A 23,577-nucleotide genomic window follows, 5' to 3' on the forward strand; every position below is an offset into this window, starting at 1 on the left:
TTTATAACAATTCCCTATAAAAGACAACAATGTCTATGTTTTGTATATATATGTCGTGTATATAGTTGGTTTCTTGTTTGTTCTTCCTTTTTTTGTTTTTTGTTTTTTTGTTTTTGTCGGTTGGGGACCGCTGAAACGACGGCACCCTGAGGTTGGTTTTCTTTTGAATATACTCGTATTCTTCTTTTGTTTTTTGTTTTTATTTTTTGTTGAGGCTTCTCTACTACGTTGTGTGTCGAGTGGTGTTATTTGTTTGTTTGTTTTTTAGTTTTGTTAGTGAGTGAAAAACTAATAGTTCAACTACTAATGCGCATTCGTTAAACTTGCTTAAATACATTTTGTTTTCTTGTATATTGCTGAGTTATGTTGTTTCCATTTTGCAATGCGTATTTAAATATGCTATATAATCGCAATAATACATAATTGTTTGTTTGTTTGTTTGTTGGTTGCTCGAGTACATAATAGCTACGCGCATAAATATGTGTGTTTGGTATGCCTTCACGATTCGCTCCGTTCCTTTATATCATAAGTTGATGCGTGTCTGCGGATCTGTTGGTCAGTCGGTCTGTATTTCGACTGTCTCTTACCCTGTTCCACTCTACAATCTACAGGTGTGGTTGGTGTCTGTCTCTGTGTGGGTGTGGGTGTATGTATGTTCTGTAGTAGGTCCATAGGACTAACGCTGTAGCAATTCACAAAAGTCTACTCACTTCGTAATCGTTACAATATCGTGGGCATAAAACTTAAATGTAGATTCCCTATAAGGTATGTCTCTCTCTGTGTCTGTATTTTTGTTGTTGTTGCATGTGTTTTTGTGTGTGTGTGTGTGTGTGGCAAACTCTTCTATTGAGGTATGTGGGCTAGGTCTGTGTGGATCTGATTCTGATTCGGATCTGTCTGCTGAGTTTCTTCTCTATCATATAATTTATATTTGTATGTAATTGTTTTTTTTTTTCGATTCTTATATTAAAGTCATCACAGTTAGCGGAGCTGAAATTATGAATAATTATTGAGGACATTTTTGTGTAATTGTTTTGTTCTTTTTTTGGATTTTTTTGTTTTGTCTTTTTTTAATGTTTTCTACTAAATCGCAATTGCATATATAGAGTGTCTACCGTAAATTGATTCTTTTTAGTGTACTCTTCTTATCGCTTCTTGGGGTTTCATTTACTAAATTATTATATACGCATGTGTGTGTGTGTGTGAGTGGTGTTTTGTGTATGTGGGTGTGTGTGTGGGTGAGTGTGTGTCCTGCAAAATTGCCTTTCAGATGGATGCCCGATGCCCGCCCGCACCGCTCTTCATCACCATCTTCATCGTCTTCGTCATAGTCATCGCCATCGCCTCGGCTCAGTGTCATGGGGTGTTGCCCTCGAACAGGGCTCGAAACTCCCCGCTCCGAGGCCTGGGCAGACCCTCGCGTATCGTTTGAACCGGCTCAGCAATGCTCGACTCTGACCCATGCAGTAAATTCTCCTTGAGATCCATGTCACTGCTTAGAATGGTAAGGAAGGAAAGGAATACAGAACGGTGCACGGCAGATCACATAATCATTTCACACTTACTCATCTTTGCATTCATCGGCCTCGGCAGCCAGGGCATTCACCACGGCCGTGATAGTGTTCGACTCGGGATTGCTTAGCTGTTCGTCCTTCTGCTGCATTATGTTTGGATTCTTGCCGATCTTGTTCAACCGCTCTGCGGCCACAGTCTCCATGGTCTTGCGCATCAGCGGATACTGATCCAGCACGCAATTGAAATGATCCACGCTCAACGAGAATAGATTGCAATAGGTTTCGGCTCGCACGCTGGCCACACGACGCGCATTGGTCAGCAGACAGATCTCACCGAAGTAAGAACCGTCCGATAGTGAGGTGGCAACCTGCGGATCAGACAAAGAATTAGCAACACGAATAATCTTCTACATCTTCTGCGATATGCGGTCTGAGCAGGCAGGGCATTACCTCGCCGTTGGCCATGACAATGTCCACAACGCCCTCCTGAATGAAGTACATTTTTGTACCGATCGTACCCTCCTTTATGATAATATCACCTGAAAGAGCAGAACGTTAAGAGTGTTACAGCTTAGAACAGACTTTGGATCAATCACCTGGTTGGAAAACTTCGTATTTCAGTTTAGTAACTACGTCGGAAACGAAATTCGAATCGGCATTAGCAAAAAAAGGCACTGATGCCACGAGGGATCTGTGAAAGGTGAAAGGAGAACGATTGTAATACAACAGACTGAGATGCAAGAGAACACAACAAGAGAGGAAGAACAACTCGACGACGACTCGACGGCTGAATGTAAATCTAGTAGAAGGAATAGACTGGACCGGTCACAGATCGCCCACCTGCAATTGTAGTTGATGACATCCTCGCGCAATTTCTCGCTCAACTCGCCAAGGATCAACTCTTCATCGAAGAATTTACCCTGGTACCGATGCTCAAAGTATTCCGTGATGCGCTGTCGCATGTCGCGCGGCAGCTTGCGGTAGGCCATGTACTCCTCCACCTGTTTGACCTTCTCGCGGTACTGCCGCCTGCTGGAGTCCAAGCTCTGGATGAGATTGGTCGCATGACCCAGGAACAATGCGTAACACGTGGCGCCGGATATCATCGACAGCATCGTCAGCCACATGTCTGTCAGTGATTGTGGTGGAAATCTGCAACAATAGAACGTATGATTAAAGTTTTCATCACAAAAAGAGTGGAAGTGGATTTGGGAACACATACCTGCCGTAGCCAATGCACAGCATGTGCGACATGGCCTTGAACAATGCCCACGAATACTGCTCCAGCCAGTAGGATTCCTGAAATCGAATCGAATTAGCCACCCGATACACCGACTCTGCTCGATTACCGGTTCACTGGTTCACCGATTCACGATGGGGTTGTACTGCACCTGCAACTCGTTGATGGATACCCAGGAGTTTGATGGAAAACCCTGCAACATTGGCACTAAGAACTGCAAGCAACCGCTCCAGTGTCCGATCAAGAGCATCATGCAAATTAAATTGAAGATCCTCATGAACACCGAGGCCATATTGAGGAACTGTAACCAGAGTTTACAATCAGATAGAGTGCCACCAATCAACCAGAGAGGTCCGACACCGCTCACTAATGTGTTTGTGTGTGTGGGTGTAAGTGTGTCAGTGTTTGTGTGTATCTGTGTGTGTGCGTGTTACATCTTGAGTGAGTTTCACATTTAAACAAATTCAAACGGTACGGCAAACCAAATGTCTCGGGTAAACGGGAAAGAAAACCCAAACAAAGAATAGAACTCATTGGAAACATTGTTGGAATTTGCGTATTTGGTGAACTTTAGCTTAAGCTTTCAGCTACCGTTAAATAGAACAGTTATTGCAGTTATGCCAATCAAAGCAACTAAAACAAAATCGAAAAACCACAGCCATTAAACAAGAATTTACGCAGTCTAGATCCAGTCCATATCTTGCAACTGGGACTTTCCCTTTCCGGCTCTGCTCTGCCCTCAGATATCCTTAAAGATCAGAGATTGTAGCAGAGCAGATCAGATCAGATCAGATTCAAAATCGGGAGAGTCGCAGAGGCAGGAGGACCTTAACGCAGTCATAGACGCAGTCGAGAACTCGCTATCAATATACAATAAAAGTAGTAGTACATCTGCTGATAAGGTAAAATAAGATAAGATTAGTCTAATGTTAGGCAATGCAACAGTGTCCAGTGTACAGTGTACAGCCTGAGCAATCAATCCAAACTCAATTCAAATTCAAATTCAAACCATTTCTACGTTTCGAAATTAGTGCAAAATCAGCTGCTAAATTATGGTACAAGGTGCTCCATCTTTACTTTGGTTTTTGTAGTTTTTGTTGTTTTTTGTTTTGTGTGTATTTGTTTTCAACACTAAAGCCGTTCAAACGTTCAAATTATTGAAAACGAAACTGGGTATTTTACAATGAAAGCGTTTGTTGGCTCTGACTTTCTCAGTTGTTAGTATTTGTACTACGTAATTTCTGTACAAAAGTAGTAGTTTTAAAAAAAAAACAAACAAACAAACCAACAACAAATTTCAAACGAACATAACCAACCAAAATCATAACAAATATAGAGAAAGAGAGAGAGAGAGAAAGAGAGCAGGAGCAGAGTTGCATTCAAGAAATCAGCTTCTGTGTGCGTGTGTTTGTGTGCGTATTTCGGACACTTACAGAAACCGTTACGACGCGCTTTTGCTGAAATCCTCTGTACAACAGAAACAAAAATAGGAAGAAAGGGAGGGGAGGGGAGAACACAACCAAAAGTACAAATCAAAGCGAGTAAACCAAAAAACCATAACCAGAAAAGAAACAGAAACAGAAACAAAAACAACAGTAGAAACAGTAGCAGCAGTAGCAACGGTAGCAGTACAGTGGTGTCTGTTAAAAGTAATTGACAGAGAGAGAGATAGAGTGATAAAGAGCGAGTACAGAGTGGGGGAGCAGGAAAGCGCGCAGCACAAAAATGGCGCCAAACAAAAGCAGAAAGCATTGAGCAGAGTGTCGATTAAAGGTGAGAGGTTAGGTTGAGTACGATAGATACGATACGATAGGCTTAGGATGTAGAAAGCGTTTCGGCATGGGCCCGCAAATGTATGCTATAGAATACGAGTATTACGTGGCTATATATATAGTACAGTGTTCGTGTTCGATCTGATTGATCTGTTGATCTGTTAGCCCGCCTCAGCCTCAGCCTCAGGCAATCAGCATACAATCATCCGACAACTGTTGCAGATTTATTGATTGACTACTTCGTCTGTGTGCGTATGTGTTTTATGTGATGTCTGAGCCTGGGCTTTGGAATCTGTAATCCATAATCCGTAGTCCGGAATGTGGCAATGCGGTGCAGAAGCAAGAGCAGCAGCTGCAGCAGCAGCAATAACAACAACTTTCTAATGGTGCAGCATATGGGCGTTTTTACAGTGGGATCAACAGACTAGCTGGTGCGGCTGCTACTCTACTTCAATGGATATATTGGATATACATATATAGTCGTAAAGCAAAAAGCATTGATCTTCACTGTGGAAAACACCGCTTCAGATTGATTTCTCCTGTGATCTGTCATATTTTCAGGCTCTTCACATCGCTAGAATAGAGGAATATACGTGTAACCCAGCTAGTCTGAGCTTCGGAGCAATAGATACAACAGCAGTACGAAAGGGGACTTTCAGTGGCATGCCCATGCATGGAATCAAAATCTACGCCATCTAATGTTTCCTCAGGCGAGAGCTTACATTATTACATTATCCCCCCCAATTCGTGTGAAGAGCGTGAAAGAGCTTCGATTACGGACCGAAGATTTTGCTATCGATTTTCGGCGCTAGATATTATCGATTACTGCATTTGTTCTCTTTGTTTTTTACTGTTTATGCATCAAATGAGAAATAGAGAATATGTATGTCAATATGTCAATATCAATCAATCAATCAATGTGTATATAAAAAGGCAGTCTCAGAAAATTTACAGAACGTACGAACGAACGAACATTACGATAAAATCAAGCAAACATGATCAACGAACAATCGAACGAACGAACAATCGAACGAAATGATGCACTAAAACTGAATTTGAATGGCTCAAACATTCCTCAAAAGTGAGTCATGTTGCGCCGATAATACATAATTATAATTGGAATCAATCAAGGCTTTTTGTTTTTTTGTTTTTATCAACGAATGTATATTGAAGTTGTTGTGTTTTGTTGATTTTTGATTTTTGTTTGTTATTTTTATTGGATGGTGGTTTACCTTGAGAATTAGGTTGCTTTTTGTCAAGCCATCTTTGTCTTTTCTGTGCATTCTCCCTCTGCGATCAGCACTTTTTTTCTGTAGATTCTGCAGAATCTAAAAACCATATATATACACAGGTATTTTAGGCCCTGATTCAGCTTATTGGATTTTGTATACATAATTTATTTTTATTTCATTTTTGATCTCTTTACTGGGAATCTTAATCTGATTTTGATTTTCGTTTTCATTTTCATTTTCATTTGGCAATTCTTTGTTGGATACTTTTCGGTAAACATTTCATTTCTTTTCTTTTCATCGCTTCCGTTGAGCGGCTCAAAAACAAAATAAACATAAATCATAAGGTATGTGGGTTACCAAGTTAGGCTTGGTATATCCTTTAAGAAACTGTATTTGTACGTATCTCAAAACGGGGGTGAGGTGTGGTGGAGTGGGGTCTAGGGTTTGGATTGGAGTTGTTCTTCGGAAAGATGGGAGAGAGGGGAGAGCGGGGAGAGAGAGGAGAGAGAGGAGAGAGAGTCAAAGGCATTCCTTAAACACCTGAGAGTGCCGGAGATGTCCTTCGATTCAAAGAAGTTGTACAAAGTGCAATGAAGAATTGGTTTGAGTGCTTCAAAGTCAGCAAGAAATGAACAGAAAATCGAATATCAGATCAACAGAAGCGGTAAATCGAAGACTCAACAGAAGAAATGTGGAAAGAAAGCAAAGGGGGATCTTCCCGTGAAGTCCTCAAGCTTGCCTTAGAGAGCGTTAGATGGTCAAAGGATAAGTATTCGATTCGATTCGATTCGGTTCGATTTGTGTGTGTATTTATGCTTGTTATGTGTGTGTAGTGTTTGTTTGAATGTGTCATAGATAGGATGTGTGTGTGTGTTCTTGCAGTATTTTGGCCTAGGCGGGATTTTGGATGGATCTGGTCTGGGACTCGAAGCGCAGCAGGCGCACAACACGAAACGAAACAAACATCATTGGTAGGGGGGGATGGGATACAATACACAATTGACAATTGTATAATATACAAACTGAGTTGGGGAGTATGGTACAACGACTGTCTGCCTGATTTGGTTCTATGTTCGTTCGGTTCGGCTTAATAGACATTTAAACGGTATTACGGTTAGGAGGTGGAACGGTACGAGAAAAAGTTTCATATTACTTGATAAATAATCGAACGCATAAGGTTTTAAACGGAAATCAAAGACACAGAGCTTCCAGAAAACATTTCAAATAAAATAGTATCGTACATAGTTTGAACATTTCTTTACGGATATACAATACATGCACGCATGTGTATGTGGCACATATTCATTCAGCAAAGAAAGGTGAGCACTTCGTGGACTAGTCCCCTGACCATCGACCCCTGCCCTGCCCTGCCGTGCCCTGACGACTTTGCTAGGTGACATCTGTGTCACTGGCAACCTACACATACACAGATCCTAGATCCTCGAAATCGAAATCTGTTGTGGTGTGGTGGCGAGTGAACGAGTAAGGAGTAGTATTTTGCGAGTATGCTGATCTTACGGTCGAGAATTGGGTCGCAACCGAAAAGGATACTGAAAAGGAAACTTAAAAGGAAACTGAAACGGAAAAGGAAACTGAAACTCTAACTCAAAGTGGAACTAAAATGTGAATGACGAAACTCAGGAATCAGAGATACTCGTACATACATACATATAATAATGCATAATGCATAATGCATATGATATGTAATATCGTACAATGGCATTGTAAAGACATTACAAAAGGAAATCAAGAAAGTAGGGTAGGGTAAAGTAATGAAATATCATCGTACATACATCGTACATACATACATATGTTATGCAAACCGAAACAATATAGTAGAAACGGTAACGAGAAACGTTTCGAAACGTTTGGCAAAATGTAGCCGTGAGTACTCACATAGACCTCCTCCCATTGGGATACGTAGCGCACGAGGCGGGAGAGCCGGAGCAGGCGGACGAGGGAGAGTAGTTTAGCTAGGCGCAGGATGCGCAGGGCGCGTCCGGCATGCAAAATTTGAAAAGAATCAGAGAAATCCTGCAATTTCATAATCTTAATCAATGTGTTGCGTACTGCTTCTCAAAATACATGGACACTTACTTGATTGAAAATTAAAAATATATAATCTAGCGGTATCGACGAAATCAAATCGAGAAAAAACCAAGTTCTTAAATAGTGTTTAGCTATAAGCTTTGGATCCAATATTACTTGTTCAGCGTTGTCTTGTTGCATAATTCCTAAGAAACATTCGGGGCGAGAGATCACATCATAGTTTAGAACAGAACAGAAGGAAGCACAACCACAACCCACGACCACTCGGGCTCGAGGCCTGAACCAGCCCGAGGTGGGTGGGTGTCCGGGATAGGGTTATTTACATACATATGTGGATAGTAGTAGTAGTAGTAGTAGTAGGTTCGTAAGATGATTATGTGCATTACCTGTTCTAAAATTGACTACAATATCTATTAAAAAAATAGTATCACTTAGGCAGTTGAAGGCAATCCATCGTGTGCTCAGATCATCGTTGAAGAATGATATTGCGACTGGCAGGATAATAAGATTTGCTACTAATAATAAAAGCATGCAAAGGTCCCAGTAAAACCTGTCGATCAGATCAAATCAGATTTGAATACAGATTAGCAAAAGGATAACACAACCATTAAACGATCTTTTTAATCCCTCATCCGAGCACAACTCACCTGAATGAACTGCACGGGTGTATGACCCAATGACCGGAAGTTTTCTGACGTATGCGCTCCTTGACCAATGCCTTGCGGCTGCCAAATAGTTTCATGGCCAAACGATTGTCCGTCGGCTGGAACCATGATTGCAATTGACTTTTTAGGAAATTCGCAGAGACTTTTTCCGACACGATCGGTATGTTCGGCATCGGCTCCTCTTTCGGAGTGCCGTACAACGACACGTCATCAAAGTGTACCTGCGGAGGCGTACAAAAACCATTAATCAAATACATCCAGCATCTCTCGCAATTTGCCTGAGTCTACGAGTCCATGGTCTACAGTCTACAGTCTGTAGTCTGTTAATGGCGGGTATAGTATACGTTGTGTTATATGTGCGTGATCAGTCCTGTGCAAATAGTACAAATAAAACCTTTGCTCTTGCCATTTCGGTTCCTTGGTCGCATATTAGCAGTGCCTCATCATCGAAAGCGGTGACCAGCGAGTCGGTGCAGGTGTTTTCAAACGAAATTCGCAAATCGTTCTCATTCACATTCAAGACGGAGCAGTACGAGCAGCGCACCGATTCCTCACTATCGCCGCTCAGCAAACTGAAAGGGGGGAACATTGTTACAATATATTAAACACATACACATATGTAGTACATATGCATTGTATATAAGAGCGGCATATGGTCGACATGCCGACCATATGATGAACGCTCCTCAGATTTCATTTTAGCTGGAATTCTTTCTAAACAAAACTCTCAAAATACGCGAAAGAGACATCCGATCCGAATATTTCAAAAATACTTTGTGGAATTCCCGCCAACTGTACTACATTCCCGCTCCTCGGACTGCTCTAACTGCAATTTAAAATAATTCTAATCGGGATAGAGTTCTCAGAGACAGACAGAATATCAATGTTAACTCTGAACACTTGATTCCGATTATCATAAAACATAACTAAAGCCCTGAAAAATCACTTCCTGAATGTATTCCGTTGAAAATGATCCCATAAGGTCGCGGTCCCTAGAGATAAAGTGAAAGTATGCTCCACACTATACGCGGGATGTCAAGGTGGTTTGGGGTGGGGTAGGTTAGCACGCCGGTTATTTTTGTTCCTTAATGTCGTTTTTTGTCGTTTTTAATTATGCCACACGCACGTTGCAAGGTTTAACGAAGTAGAGTGCGACAGAGAGTGCGCCGTCTGGTCTGGTCTGGGTTTGCCTTGCCCATTCGATGCTGATTGCCAAGGTTTTCCGGCACCGGCACCGGCAACACCACCACTCCCCACTCCCCACTCCCCACTCCGCACGACGCTGCGGAAATGTTGTTGTTTGCTCTGCTTGCGTTTTTTGGAGCACCGTCGCGTCGCTGGCAGTCAGTGGCAGTGGCAGCGGGGGAGACTGAACGACAAATCGCGTGGTATTCAGCGCGGATCTATTGTTAGGAGACGGAGACGCGTGCAGTTACGTTACCCTGGTCGGTTCGGGGGCTATGAATGTTACGGTTATTCATACTTCGTATTCGGTTTCGGACTCGTAATCGCATTTGTATGTATTTATATTTCTATTATTATTATTATTTCACTTTGGCATTTGTAGTTTTTTTGTACTTTTTGCGCCTCTTCACACTCAATTGATGGTGGTTTTTATATTTCGAAATGGGAAAGTTTCATTTTAATTAAGCCTGATGAATGAAGCTGATTTAATTTAATCTTCGCCCTAATGAATTTATTAGTTATCATGATTCGGAAGGCAGACCAGAACAGACCAGACCAGACCGTTGAGAACAACCGCAGAACGAGCTCTAACATTTCCCAGATATTGGATTACACATAAATTGGTGATTACGTTACGATTCTTAATTGTGGTTTCACTGTCTGTTTTTTACAGTTTTTTGGTTTGTTTTTTGTTTTCACTGTGTTTTTTTTTTTTTCTGCCGTTCTGTTGGCAACTGGAAACGTGCCGCAGCAGATGTTTTGTCTCTGATTTAACGACGACTTACACATATAGGGTGTTGGCGGGGACTAGGCTGGACGAGTATGGGATGGGGTTCGGTTCTATGAGTACTCCACGTTGTTACAGCGGCAATCTTTGTGCGACTAGCGGCGGCACGGGCCGAGCACAGTGCTCACAGCTGGCCGGCCAACGCCGGCAGAGCACTCCGAGTGACCGAGCGTCGTTTCGGGATCGCCTTCGGGCGTCCTCGAGAAGCCGCGGGAGGTACGGTACGGATACGGAGATCGCGAGAGACGGAGATGCAGACGCCGACGCCGACGCCGACGCAGACGCAGACAGAGTCACTTTGCTTTCGATTGTACGACGAGACGAGTATTACCTCGAACATCAATTGCTGGCGATCCAGATCGGATCGGAGCGGGTCGTATCGGATCGGATCGGGATATGATGCAGTCGTTTCCGAGAGAGCAGAAAGACCGAAATTGGTTGGCAATTGTCTAATTGAATGAGAGATAATTGAGAGATTGACACCAGCTTGTGCACTTGGCGATAGTTTCTTCTCTTCTGATTTCCCGTTGCCTTTTACTGTTACTGTTTATAGTTTTTCTGTTTTTTGTTTCGTCAGGGGCAGAGGCTGGAGCTGGAGCTGAAACTGAAACTGAGGCTGGGCCTTATTCAGAATTTATTAAGCTGCTGCTGGATGCTGCTGCTGCTGCTGCTGCGACGACAACTTGATAACCTGTTCTGAACCCCGCGACGCTGTTGCACAATAAATAAATAAAGAATTTGTGTAGCTTTTTAATTGATTTCGCGGCGCGACAAGACGAGCGGCGACGCAAATTATGGCTGGATTCTTCGCAGAAATTGATGCCAATAAAAGCACACACCACCACAGAACAGAACGATCCGGCAAACTATTTGAAAGCGAAACATAAACAAACAAACGATCCGATCCGTTCTGATCCGATACGATACGATTCGATTCGAGAATTTCGTTTAGATTTCATGCAAATGTATGCGCTCCGATCCGATCCGCTCTGCCCTGCTATCTGTCTGGTCATCGGAGATGGCAAGAAGGCAAGAAGGAAGCGAAGCCAGACGCTAGGTCTGGGTCTGGGTCTTGGTCGCTACGCTTCGCGTCGCGTCGCGTCGCGTTCTCTCTCTCTCTCGCTTGTTGCTGATCTGGTGCAATAAATTACAAATATTATTGACTTTGCTGTTTATTCTGGCCAGTTGCCGTTGCCGGGCAGAAACGAATCGGCATGATAATGAAGCTAGTTTTCCGCATCGTTCACAAAAAGCAATTTCCCGTTTTCCGCCCTTGCCAGCGATACTCGATACTTGATACTCGATACTCGACTAATATCGTTGGCTAGTCGCTTATCTCTAATCGATAGCTACCAGAAACCAAATCCTTTGCTGCGTTGTCTTTTAATCGCGGGTGCGGGTTCGCCGCTCGAATAAAGTTCACTGCTCGACGGCCATTTAGAAGCTTATTGCGCGGACTGAGCCGCGACCAACACGAGCCAGGCCCAGACTCGGGCAGAGATGGCATTATGCAAATACCGGCGATAAGCCCAGTACCAGTAACCAGCACAGAAAAAACCGGTAAGAGACAGTCGTCTCACGAGTCGCGACTGTGGCAGCGCTTTGCATGCGTAATTTTCCACTTGTAAATTTTGGAGCAATGGCAATGGATCTCTCAATCTATTAGCTATGGGATGGGGTTGTGGGGGGTCTACAGCACTATGAGTACTCACCGTTCGCCAAGCTTGCTCTTGTGCCGTCGTATGTGGCGTCGGTTAAAGCTGTTCGTGCACGAGGTGGACGTAGGACGCGACGGATACGGATAAGGATGATGGACACCGAAGTTGTGCAGCTGCAGCGACGACTTGAGATTGGCCGGTGCTGTGGCCGAGGCCTGATGGATGTAAGGATAGCCGTGGCCGTTTCCAAGCACTCCCGCACTGGCTACAGTGATGGTCGACTCGCCCACAGCCTCATTGGCCGCCTCGGAGGAACCCTCCTGCTGGGACCCGTTGCTGGAGGAGTGGTGCGTGTAGTCCGTGGGGGCGCTCAGCTGGCGATTGAACTCTGCCTTGCGGCGCGTGAGGTCTGTCAGGCAGTACTTGTTCAGGTGTCCGTTGCTCGACACCGAGCTCTTGGGCGATGAGGCCAGATGGTGTGCTTGTGCTCCCGCGTAGTGGCCGTGTCCGTGTCCGTGGGCATGCAGCTTGTGGCATGAGTTGCTGCTGACGCTGAGCTGCTTGTTGCCGGCGCTCTGCAGCAGATTGCAGTTCTTGCCGCTGCTTATCTTGGCCGCCAGCGAGTGCGGCACCGGTGGACTCTTGCCCGTCGTCGGAATGGTGTTGCTGCCGCTCCCGCGATACTCGCTCTCGCTCTTCACGGACGCTCTGTAGGCCGGGAAGGTCTTCGTCTTGCTCTTCAGCGATCCGTTGAGGAGCAGCTGTTGCTGGCGTGCGGCAACCGCGGAGAGTGCTGGCAGCTGTTGGGACTGCTGCTGCGGACGCCCAGTCGTCGCCGTCGAGGATGAGGATGAGCTGGCCGGGGCTGATGCTGAGTGAGGATTGGGCGTGGATGTGGACGCGGATGTGGATGTGGCCTGCGGCTGTAGCGAGTGCTTCTTCTCCACCAGATACAAGTTGAGGTACTTGTCGCCCGGATGCAGCGAGTTGTCCGACACCGCGTTCGACTTGGAGATGATCTGACCCTTCTTCTTGGCCGTGCGCGTCTTCAGCGAGAGGTTGCGCAGCTTCTTGGACTGCTCCTTGATTTTGTTGGTGCGCAGAAACGACGGACTGTTGGCGATGCACTTGAAGATGTACGTCTCGTTCACCAGCTGCTGCTTGTCGCTGCCGCTGTAGTCGTACTCGCTGTTCAGATTGAGATTGAGATTGGTCAGATGGCGTCTTTCCCGCTCTCGATCTCGATCACGATCCCGATCCCTGTCACGCTCAGGGTCCGGCTCTGGATCTGGCTCTGGCTGCGCTAGCTGCTGATCACTGTAGTGTCCCTTCAGCAACGATGCGTCCGCTCCCGCTCCCGATCTTGCTTCAACAGTTGGAGCTGCACTCAAGCTGCGCGTGTACTCGTGGCAGGCATCGTAGAGCGCCGAGTGGCCGCCAGTACTGCTCACGCTGTGCGTGCCGCAGCTGACCGGACTGTGGCTGTCGAGGATGCGCAGTCCACTGCGGCTGTCGCTGGAGTTCTGCTTCGAGATGCCGCTCGAGAGTCGGCTGCTGCTGCTGCGATGCCGGTGCTGCTGCTGCTGCTGCTGGGCCCGCTGCTCATCCCCCGCTGGCCCGGATCCGGATGACGCCTGCCCGTGACTGAGACTGGTCAGAGACTGCCGCACCAAGTGCTGGTGCGAGTGCGAGTGGCGCTGCGGAGGCTGCTGCTGCTGCTGATGGTCGTCGGGGTACAAGTTGTCGCGGCTAGCTCTAGACTCAGCAAAATCCAGCATCCGAGGCGGAGGCGGCAGGAGGGCAGAAACAGAAGAAGGAGAGGCGGAAAGAAAGAGGAGACAAGAATGAGAACGGGTAAATGATGCTGGAACGAATGGCAAGAGTCGCCGCAAACACACAAATTTATCTATTTCGAATTGGCAGATATATGTGCAGCATTTGGGGGCGGGGCGGTGAGGTATGGGGGGGGGGGGGGGGGTGGTTCGGACTGGACACGGGGTGTGGACAGAGGCAGTGATAGTGCTACGCTAAGTGAGCAGGAAACAGTGTGGAAAACCGCGACATACAAACAAAGAAAATTGTTAATTATAGATATTGATTGTGCAACATGAGAGGAGGCGGAGTCGGAGGAGGATCGAATTCCCCGCAACGAGCATGTGTGTGTGTGTGTGTGTGTGCGTGTGAGTTCATCATGCAGTAGACACTCGATCCGGCCTACGATCCGACAAGACTACACGCCTCTGGTCCAGCCATCGAGGACCCACTATGTTACCCGCGATGTGTGATACAATTTATAGAGACATCTATATAACAATGGTCATGCTCATCTGGTTTCAGATCGCGCGAACAAATTCAACTAAATTAATGTACAGCAGCACGCATGCCAGGCAATACATAGATACAAATAGCTACAGATGCATAGATACAAGCGTAGATGCAGATGCAGATGCAGATATACCGATACCAGAATGATATACAATGTATGTATGAGCGCGTGCCCAAAATGGAACTGAACCGGTGGCCGGCAGCCGGCGGCGGAAGTACTCTAAATCAAATTTGCCCTAAAAGCTAGCGAAGGCGATAAGATAAGGCTGCGCCAGGCGGACCCACCCGGCTGATAAAGCGTGGGAGCAAAAGGCGACTACAGTGGCACAGAACGGAAGCTGCGGATACTAAAAGCAGTCGATGATGGTTTGTTCCGCTGCGAAACGGATTTGGCCCACTGTGCCTCGTGACGGGTGGGGGGGGGCGGCGGCAATCAATGCGATGAAACGTAAGGAAAACTATTGTTGACAGAACTAAGCAGAACCCTCGACGCAATGTTTGTGTGTGTGTGTAGATCCGAACAAAAGGAAAACAATTGAAGCGCTCCAAAGTGTGGGTGTGTGGGTGTGTGTGTGTGTGTGTGTGTTTGTGTGTGTGGGCCTCGAGCAGTACGCGATGTTTCTGGGCACGGATTTGGGACCGGGTCCCGATGGCAGAGGTTGGGCAAAAATCGAAGGGAGTGGGATAGGGATGGGGAAGGGCAAATGTTGTAAAGCAAATATGTATGTATATTCGTAATCCCCCCGCCGGAATCGAGTGAAATCAATTTCAGTCAATTAGGTGCTCCCCCCATCACGCCATGGGCGCAATTATCTCAATCTGGATTTGCATTTGAATCGGAATCAGAATCGGAATCGGAATTGGAGCTGGCATTTCTGTAAGCACAAGTAAATATATTTCAAATATTTGCACGCCAATGCGGCACACCCCCCCCCCCCCCTCCCCCCCCCCCCCCCTCGATGAGTGTGCACTTCACAGATAGACAGCTCAGCAGCTCATATACATATATACAGTCGTGCACATCCGTTCGTAAGCTATGTGTGTGTGTGTGTGTGTGTGTGTATCTGAGACCTAATCTGGCCGAAAGTCCATTTCGGTTAGAGCAGCCCAATCAGAGCAAAAGCATCGAGGGCTCTTGGCCCCCGGGGAATTCCAGCTCTGAGAGGCAGGCCGCAGGCCCCAGCACATAGATGAAATCTGTGGATAGTCTGGATAGGCAATCTCTGCTGCTGCTTTCCACTCGTTGATCTGATGGCTTTTTTCATTTCATTTGGTTTCGAGTGTTTGCCACCTGTCAAGTGCTGCAGTCAAAAGTATATGCCCCTCTCCTCTCCCACTCCTTGCAGAGAAACGGGTGTCCGAGTCGCCCCCGGGTCCCCCATTTTTGGGTGCTGAGCAAACAAATAAGACAACCTTGTTAAGTAATTGTGTGGATGGGGCTCGAAACGAAAGCTCTGCGGCAAGGGCACAGCCACAGCCTCAGCAAAGCGGCTGCTGCTTGTCCAATGTCAACTTTGGTGCATTGGAGTGGTCTTCCAGCCGGGGGGATTAGTGGAGCACGTGCTGCCCAGCCTTGGGGCCGCACAGCGAGGCGGCTGTCGAAGTAGCACGACTCACAATATGCCTCAATTAATAATTCAAAAGCCAATTGAAGGCATTAAGCGTAAGTTCCTAATTGAGCCGGCTGCGTCGCTGCCTGCATTCTGCCACTTCATTTATCGATCTTAAATCAGTGGAAGCTGTAAGCCCCCAAATAGGGGGATCTACAAATATATAGTACACATTCATACTGGTAGCCATAACTTAGTATAAATGTACATGTGCTACTCAAATTGCTTTCGCTCCTATTTTTCATAGTCGATTTAGTTTTGAATGAACTTTAGAACTATTACCTGGCCCCAATCTCCACCCAGGCACCAAGCTTGGGGGGAACTATTTTTAAATGGATTTTGGCAAATATTTAGGGAAATGAATTCAATATGCAATATTTAATGACGCATGAGCTGGCTGGAAACTGCTGCAGGCAGGCAAAATCAAACAAAATTTAAAGCAAATTACCAAACATGCCACTCGAAACACACACACACATTTCGCTGTAAACAAATTACGAAAATTTCCATTTTTAGTGCTTCAATGTTTACAATTCTGCCAGTCCACAAAAGTCAGCCTCTGGGCGGGGCGGTAGTTTATTTGAACAGATCTACATTTATCTGTGATTGCTGTTTGAAAATGTATCGACTAGGCAGGGGGCAGGTAATTTGGGATACATTAAAATACCTATTGAGTGTTTTATTCTGCTGTTAATACCAATCAAGCAAATGGTTTTAAAGAAATATAAGGCAAGGGGAATCAATATATGTAGTTATTCCAAAAACTAGGACGCTAATGGCAACAGTTGGAACCAAAACAAGGAGCAACGGGACAATCGTAAAGAAAGCCACGGAATTCACTCATAATATTAGGATCCGACATATCTCAGTTTCTGGTATCTAAGTCCATACTAAATATGGTATACTGTCAATCGAAACGATTTTCGGACGACCTTTGTGAATCAGATCTGGCCGGTTTTAGCCATTTGAGAGCAATGGAAATTTATACAAGGGATACACATTCAGATAGGCAGACTCAGGTCATCCAATGTCATTCAAATAAAGCTCCAATCTGGCAATTATTTCATTTGGGACTTGAAAAGATTTCCGGCTGGACAGCCAAATGACACACAAAACTCGATGTGAATAATATCATTTTTGGCTAACCAGAATCGTAACAATATAATCCATTAATTATACGGAGAGCTAAGCAATTAATAAACCTTTTTTTACGAGCAAACAAAGAAATGCTATATCATTTCCATTTGTCATGCGATTCCAAAATAAAATTTCGAAAAAGTTCGATTAGATTTATAAGACTACATAGAATATGTACATTTTAAAGGAATATGAAGGCTAAGAGGTATGGGTCTGAGTCTGGGTTTGGGTCTGGGGTGTGGGGTGTGGGTTGCGGGGAGTATAGGGAGGGTTGGATCTTAAGCAGGCATTGTTATAAGTCATTAAGCGATGCATTTGGAATTCGGAGTTAATTTGGTTCTGGAAAGGGTTGTCGTCGTCGTCGTCGGACTGGAGAGGGGACTGCTTGGAGAGGGGTAGAGGGGGAGCAAAGTGCATCAAAGTTAATGAGTTTACTTTTACTTGCAACAAGAAATTGTGGAGCTCAAGAGTTTCAAACTGGCGAGTGTGTAGCGGGGGGTGGAGGGAGGAACGAGCAGCAAAGTTAATAGCATTAAAAGTGTATCTTATTCTGTATGTTGCAGTTGTAATTGTATTGGTAGAAAGTAGCAGAGCAGTAGTATTAGTAGTAGAAGTACATAGTAGTATTAGAGCAACTACAATATATGTATGTATATTTATAGACAAAAAGAGAAAGGCAGTGACTGGGAGTCAGTCAAAGAGAGAAAGAGAGAGAGAGAGAGAGGGGGAATATTCGGAGCTTGGTCGGCGGTACCTTCTCTGATGATGTCAGGGCAGCTGTCGAAATTTTTGTTTGATCTGATTTCGCTTCTGTTCGTTCGGGTTCGGGTTCTTGTTCTTGTTCTGGTTTGTTTTTTTTTTTTTCTTGTTGTTAATGCTTACTTTATGGTTCAACTTTTTGTACTTTTAAGCAAAGTTTTCTGTAAAACAACAATAACAACATTGACACAAAATAAATCCCAGTTATTCACGTGGCGAAAACGAATGCAATGCAAATAAAACAAAACCAAGGAAACAAACCGAAGACAAAACCAACTGAGCGAAACAAATAACTAAAATGAGATTCGTTGATGGGAGATAAGAAATTAAGTTCCTGCCTGTGCATGTCTATGCAAGTCTGTGCATGTCTATGCGTGTCTGCAACTACATATGTAGTTGAATGAATTCGAATTATCGAGCTTCCTTTTGCACATCGATAGGAGCAACAGCAACAATAACAGCCTGCCTTAGGGCGCCGACGCTTTTGATACTCTTATACATATGTATCGATATATACACATACATATCCTTCGATAACTTGCCACTAGAGAGTGGTGTTTGTTTGGGTTAGTTTATCTTAATACTCTTATTATTTGTTTGGATTGAAACATATGGACGGACATGATATCTCTTCAAAATCACACCTCTGAAAGAGTATAAAAAGAACGGCCTTTGTGGCCTTCTGCTTGTCGCTTTCAGCGTATGTGTATCTGCGTGGGTGTGGGTGTGTGCCGTGTCCATGTGAATAGGCTGTGTGAAAGCAGCAACACAACAACACAACAACGAAGTCAGCAAGCACTTATCGATACGTACATACATACAAGCACATCACACAACACAACACAACACAGAAACAGAACAGCAGCCGAAATTCGGTCAGTGGTTAAATCATTTCGTTGAAGTAAAAGCAAAAGCACACAAACGCACACACAGGCAAAGCACAACTGCAATTTCAAGTACAGTGGCGCCCGGCTGTATGCAACGAAAGTGCTTTGACACTATTTTCCAGCGTTGCATTGTGTGTGGGAGCGTGTATGGCTATGCACTGTGTATGCTGCTGGCGTGCCTGGTGTGGCCATCCATTGTTGCTGCTATTGTTCGCTCGGCTTTTAATCTAGTTTTTGTAATTGCATTGACTAGAGTGACGGATGATGGGACCTCCTGTGGCCTCTGGCCCCTGACCAGGCATGTGAATGTGAACGTGAATGTGAATGTGCTCTTTCAGCCGGTCAAAGGAAATGCTCCTAATGGAGGACAGTGGAACACTTGGCCATTGCCCGACCGACATTCTCCTTCGCACTCTCCCACATACATAAGCACACACACACAAACATACACGTGAACAGTAACAACAACAACAACAGCAGCAGCAACAACATTTACAACAATAACAGAGTAACGGTAACTCAAGAGACAAACGAACAATGACACCATAGACAAATAACAAAAAAAAAAAAAAAAAACAAGGACAAAACGGAATCGAACAACACAAAAAATATGAACAGAATTACATACATCTCATCAAAATTTATGAATAATGGTGTGCGGTGCGAGTGTGGGCACAGGGTGTCACCACTCTGTGGTGATCCTTCGTAATCATTCCTTATCACACGAATCACCCCAATGCACGCACTCGCACAACTGTACATTGATCGTGCACAACACAACAACAGTACAAGGGACATAGACATGGAGAGGGAATACGTGGGTATATGATGGATGGGTTTTCTCATACCGTTGATCGTTGGTAAAGGTTCCGAATGCTCCAGGACCGCTGACTCGGCGCTGAGTGTGTTTCACGTGCATTTTCTGTCAACAACGCCGCCGTCACGTCGCCACCACTAGCACCACATCGAGTAACGGTGAAGTTTCGCCACTCTCTCGCCACTTTTGACTTTTACCCGCTATCCGCTATCCTCTAACCGTTACAGTTGCCGTTAAACTCCTGATGTGGTGGCTGTTGTTGCCTTTTGTTGGGGCTATTCCGTTCTATAATGGACGCCCCGCGATGACTGATGCAATTCTTAACCCTGTTATGGGCATTTTTTAGGTGTTTATGTGGGTGTGTGTCTGTGTGTGGAGTGGAGGTGCAACTTCCGTTTCGATTTTTGGCATTAACTAACACAGGTCCAATGCCAAAATAAATTGCTTTTCGTTGTGTGTTATTCTATCTGTTTCACTCTCACTGCATTGCCTCCTGCTTGTTGTCCTCCCTCCGGGGTTTGGGGTTCGGTTATTTTGGTGGGTTCTTGGGTGTTAAGTAACGTAGGGTTGAATGTCTAAAAAGTAGCTCCTAAAATAGTTAACAGCACTTGCTTGTATTGCTTTCGGTTTTGCACGTTTCGTTTCGTTTCGATTCGATTCGTTATTCGTTATGCGGGTGTTTGCTTGGAGGTTATGTGTTCATATCATGTATATCTGCCGGCTTGTATGTATAATAATACCATATGTTGCTATTTATAGTTTAGTTCGGGTTGCAGCGTTGTTTGGGGTTATTCGTTTGTACTTTGGATTATAAATGTCGTTTTTCCTCTACGGTATCGTTATTGTTTTTGGTGGTGGTGTAGAAGGTGATGGTGGGGCTGGAACTGGAGCTGGAACTGGAGCTGAGGCCGAAGAACAAGAAGGGCTGGATTGGGTGGGCGGGATCAAGATCCGGATCCGGATCGGTGAATAAATTATCACAAAAAAACAACAACAACAGAGCCGGGGGATGATGGAGTGTTGTTACTTTGGCTTAGTTTCCTTACTCCGAAATGTATGCTATGGAATGGTAATGGGCGTTCGGATTCCTCCTTTTATCTACTCTCCTCTCCACTTTCACTTCCTCCTGCTCTTTGCAATTTAATGTTTGGTCATGAAAGTTTAATGAACGCACAGCGGGCAAGGTTTGGCGTTTCTGGCGTTGCGGTCGCTCTTTGGAGCGATGGAAGTGAGTCAGGTTAAGGCGTTTCGGTGCTACTCCCTCCTTCTCCTGCAGCTGTGCGGCCCAAAGTTACGTCAAGGCAGGCGCCACACAGGAAACCCAAAGCAGGTAGTTTTCCTTATATATATATATATTTTATGTGTGTGTGTGTGAGCGCGTATATCTCCTTGGATTCTAGCACGAGCGACACGACACGCGAGCGAGAAAGGATGCGGCTGGGCGGGGGCAAGGACCGGACCGGACCGGGTGGGGTCCCTCCTTGGCACGGCTTGGCGTGGCGGTGTCCTTCGCCACCCAATTAATGCATTAATCGACCTCGTTACTTATTCAGATGCAATTTGAAAGGCCTAGGTCGAGGAGGACTAGGGGCCGTGACTCGGAGTGTTACTCGGAGTGAGAGTGGGAGTAGTTCTGAGGATGCTCGGGCTCGTCTAGCGACATTATAAAAATAAATCCATATAGGTAGATATATAGATTGGCGTATATGTTCGGCTACAGCTAGGTATCTTGTATATATCTTTTAGGTGTATATATTATATATGTATATATTGTATAAGAGAGGCAACTACTTGGTAGTTTTAGTTAGTCGTTAAGTGCGTTAATGTTGCGGCTACGAGTATTTGATTTGCTTCCTACTTGCGGAGACGCACGTCTCTCTACAAACTACGAGGTTAGTTCCATATTACTCTACGATCCAATCCAACGATTGGATAGGGGGTTACTCTCTATCTCTATCGCTATCCTTATCCTCCCAGCAGTGAACAAACGTCAACGAACTACGGTTTATACGGTTTATGTACGGTAGTAGTCTTTATAGCATATGTTATATGTATTGCCTATCTTTTACGAGTATATGTGTAGCACTTTTCTTTGGTATATATCGAGTGTCTTTGTATATTTTTAAAAGTAATCTTTATCCTGGTGAAATTTGGTTTTTGGTTTTTGGGGTTTGTTGTTTAAGATTTGCTCAATTTCATTGTTGCAGGTACATTGGTTGTTTTCTATTATTACTTCCTATACGTAGTTTTCTCCTCTTTCCTTTTCGCTTTCTATGTAGTTTTTTTTCTTTTGTTTGAGGCGTTTCCAGGGGGCCTCTGGCGTTGATTAAATAATTGTGCACGTTACGTTGATTTTCGTTTCATTTTTGGATTAACTTTCTGTTTTAATTTTTGTTTTTTTGAGACTTGTGCTTTTGTTTATTCCTTTTAGGCTTTTGTTTTGTCTTTTTTGCTAGTCGTTCCTTTATTTGATTATGTAATTATGCTTGGTTTCTTATTGGATATTGAACTGTACATGTGTCTGTGTGTGTGTGTGTGTTCGTGTGTTACATGCGATTTTTTTCAGCTGCTGCGGCTGTTTGTGGTGGTTTCGTGGGTTTTTTTCGTGGGTTTGCGATAAACCTAAGTGGGTTCGTCATCAACATTTTCGCACATACACACGCCCACACACACACACACACGCGCACGGCGCACTGTACGTGTGTGTGTGTATCGTATTCTATTGAATGAATGAAACTTTAAACAAATTATTTAGGAAACACACACACAGACAACAAGCACGCCTAGAATCACAAATATCCGGGAAGACAGGCGAGGCGAGCACACTATTAACAACAGTCGTGTCCCGAAAAACAGACCACCCAAGATAGTGGGTGATGAAAGAGAGGGAGAGGGAGAGCAGGAGGAGAACTTAAAGAAGAAGACGAAGTAGAGGTGAACTGAACTGTGAAGAGCGGGAGTGGGTGAGTGGGTGAGAGGGAGATTGAGAATAGGGGGAGTGGAGTGGGGGAGGAAGTGCACAGCACACGTTAAATCAATGCTTCTTTTGACCTCTATTACATTTCGTTCTTCCTGCTCTCTACCTCCCTGCTCTCTGCGTCTGCTGCTACCTGAAACTTTTTTTCAACGCAACGCCCGTGTTACGGCACGTTTATCAAAAGCGTGCTGCGTTTTCGCACCCAGATGCCAGCTATACACCACTCTTCATAGAGAGAGAGAGAGAGAGTTAGAGGTGAAAGTGAGAGGATACACTCAATTTCCGACTTATTACATTGAAATTTGATTCGATTTCTTTGGGGGGTTGGGGTTGGGGTCGCGCTTCGTACTGCTTATCACAATTTGCTGATTTGGTTATTCCTGGAAAGTTTCACTGATCTATGCCGTCAGACAGCAGCGCACTTAAACTTTCTATTGGAATCTCTTCTTTATGTAACGAACGAACGAACGGTTAACGATATAACGGCACTCGCTAGTGCTTCTGCTACTGCTGCTGCTGCTGCTGCTGCGACACGAACGAGCTCAGCGCGACAAGTGAAACTTCGCTTTCGCATGGCACTGACGTGCGCCGTGAGCCTGTGAAATTTCGCTGAAAATCGATAAGGACAGGCAAAGTCGCAAAGGACGGCCCAAATGCAAAAGCAAAGTCACACAAAAACACAAAAAGCACATTCTTGTGTGTTTGTGTGTGGTTGCTAGAGTGAAATCGAGAGCATGCCGTGCGTGCGTGTGTGGGTGGCGTGGCAGTGAAAGTGCACATGTCCTTAGCACACTGCTGGCCAGGTCACATTGAGAGAGGTTTCACGATGCTGTACTGTACTGTGTACCTTAGAATGCTTTTTCATCCTTTTTCTCAATTTTATCAGATATACATATATGTAATTTAAAATTTCCTAGCTCTATGCCGTATATAGCTCTAAGGCTCTACAGCTTTCGAAGATCA

The 23,577-nt window shown here is 44.9% G+C and overlaps 1 protein-coding gene across 14 annotated transcripts; it reads right to left on the reverse strand.

Annotated features, from left to right (window-relative positions):
• Positions 1–51: 51 nt before the first annotated feature.
• On the reverse strand, positions 52–23,165 carry LOC108159216 (potassium/sodium hyperpolarization-activated cyclic nucleotide-gated channel 2). 14 transcript variants are annotated; one of them, XM_017292296.2, is made up of 16 exons: positions 22,964–23,165; positions 19,669–22,099; positions 12,157–13,857; positions 8,867–9,044; positions 8,455–8,693; positions 8,194–8,357; positions 7,856–7,992; positions 7,655–7,807; positions 5,759–5,854; positions 2,906–3,055; positions 2,737–2,813; positions 2,355–2,666; positions 2,111–2,205; positions 1,965–2,053; positions 1,566–1,882; positions 52–1,495 (listed from the first exon to the last, which is right to left on the reverse strand). In XM_017292296.2, the coding sequence occupies exons 2-16, from the start codon at positions 19,737–19,739 to the stop codon at positions 1,357–1,359; spliced, it is 3,918 nt and encodes a 1,305-aa protein (XP_017147785.1). In that variant the 5' UTR covers positions 19,740–22,099; positions 22,964–23,165; the 3' UTR covers positions 52–1,356. The 14 variants fall into 14 exon arrangements, with proteins under 14 accessions (XP_017147785.1, XP_017147791.1, XP_017147787.1 ...); XM_017292302.2 differs by lacking the exon at positions 22,964–23,165 and having other exon boundaries at positions 52–1,492; positions 7,655–7,792; positions 8,879–9,044; positions 19,669–22,074; XM_017292298.2 differs by lacking the exon at positions 22,964–23,165 and having other exon boundaries at positions 52–1,492; positions 19,669–22,074.
• Positions 23,166–23,577: the final 412 nt, after the last annotated feature.

The sequence above is a fragment of the Drosophila miranda genome, chromosome 3 (genome assembly GCF_003369915.1).
Source record: "Drosophila miranda strain MSH22 chromosome 3, D.miranda_PacBio2.1, whole genome shotgun sequence".
NCBI classification, from domain to species: Eukaryota; Metazoa; Arthropoda; class Insecta; order Diptera; family Drosophilidae; genus Drosophila; species Drosophila miranda.

Coding starts and splice junctions, on each gene's coding strand:
- LOC108159216 (XM_017292296.2), bottom strand. CDS start 19,739: ATGCACGTGAAACACACTCAGCGCCGAGTCAGCGGTCCTGGAGCATTC. Junction 8,358..8,454: donor CACCCGTGCAGTTCATTCAG/GTGAGTTGTGCT, acceptor TCTGATCGACAG/GTTTTACTGGGACCTTTGCA. Junction 2,054..2,110: donor ATACGAAGTTTTCCAACCAG/GTGATTGATCCA, acceptor CTGCTCTTTCAG/GTGATATTATCATAAAGGAG.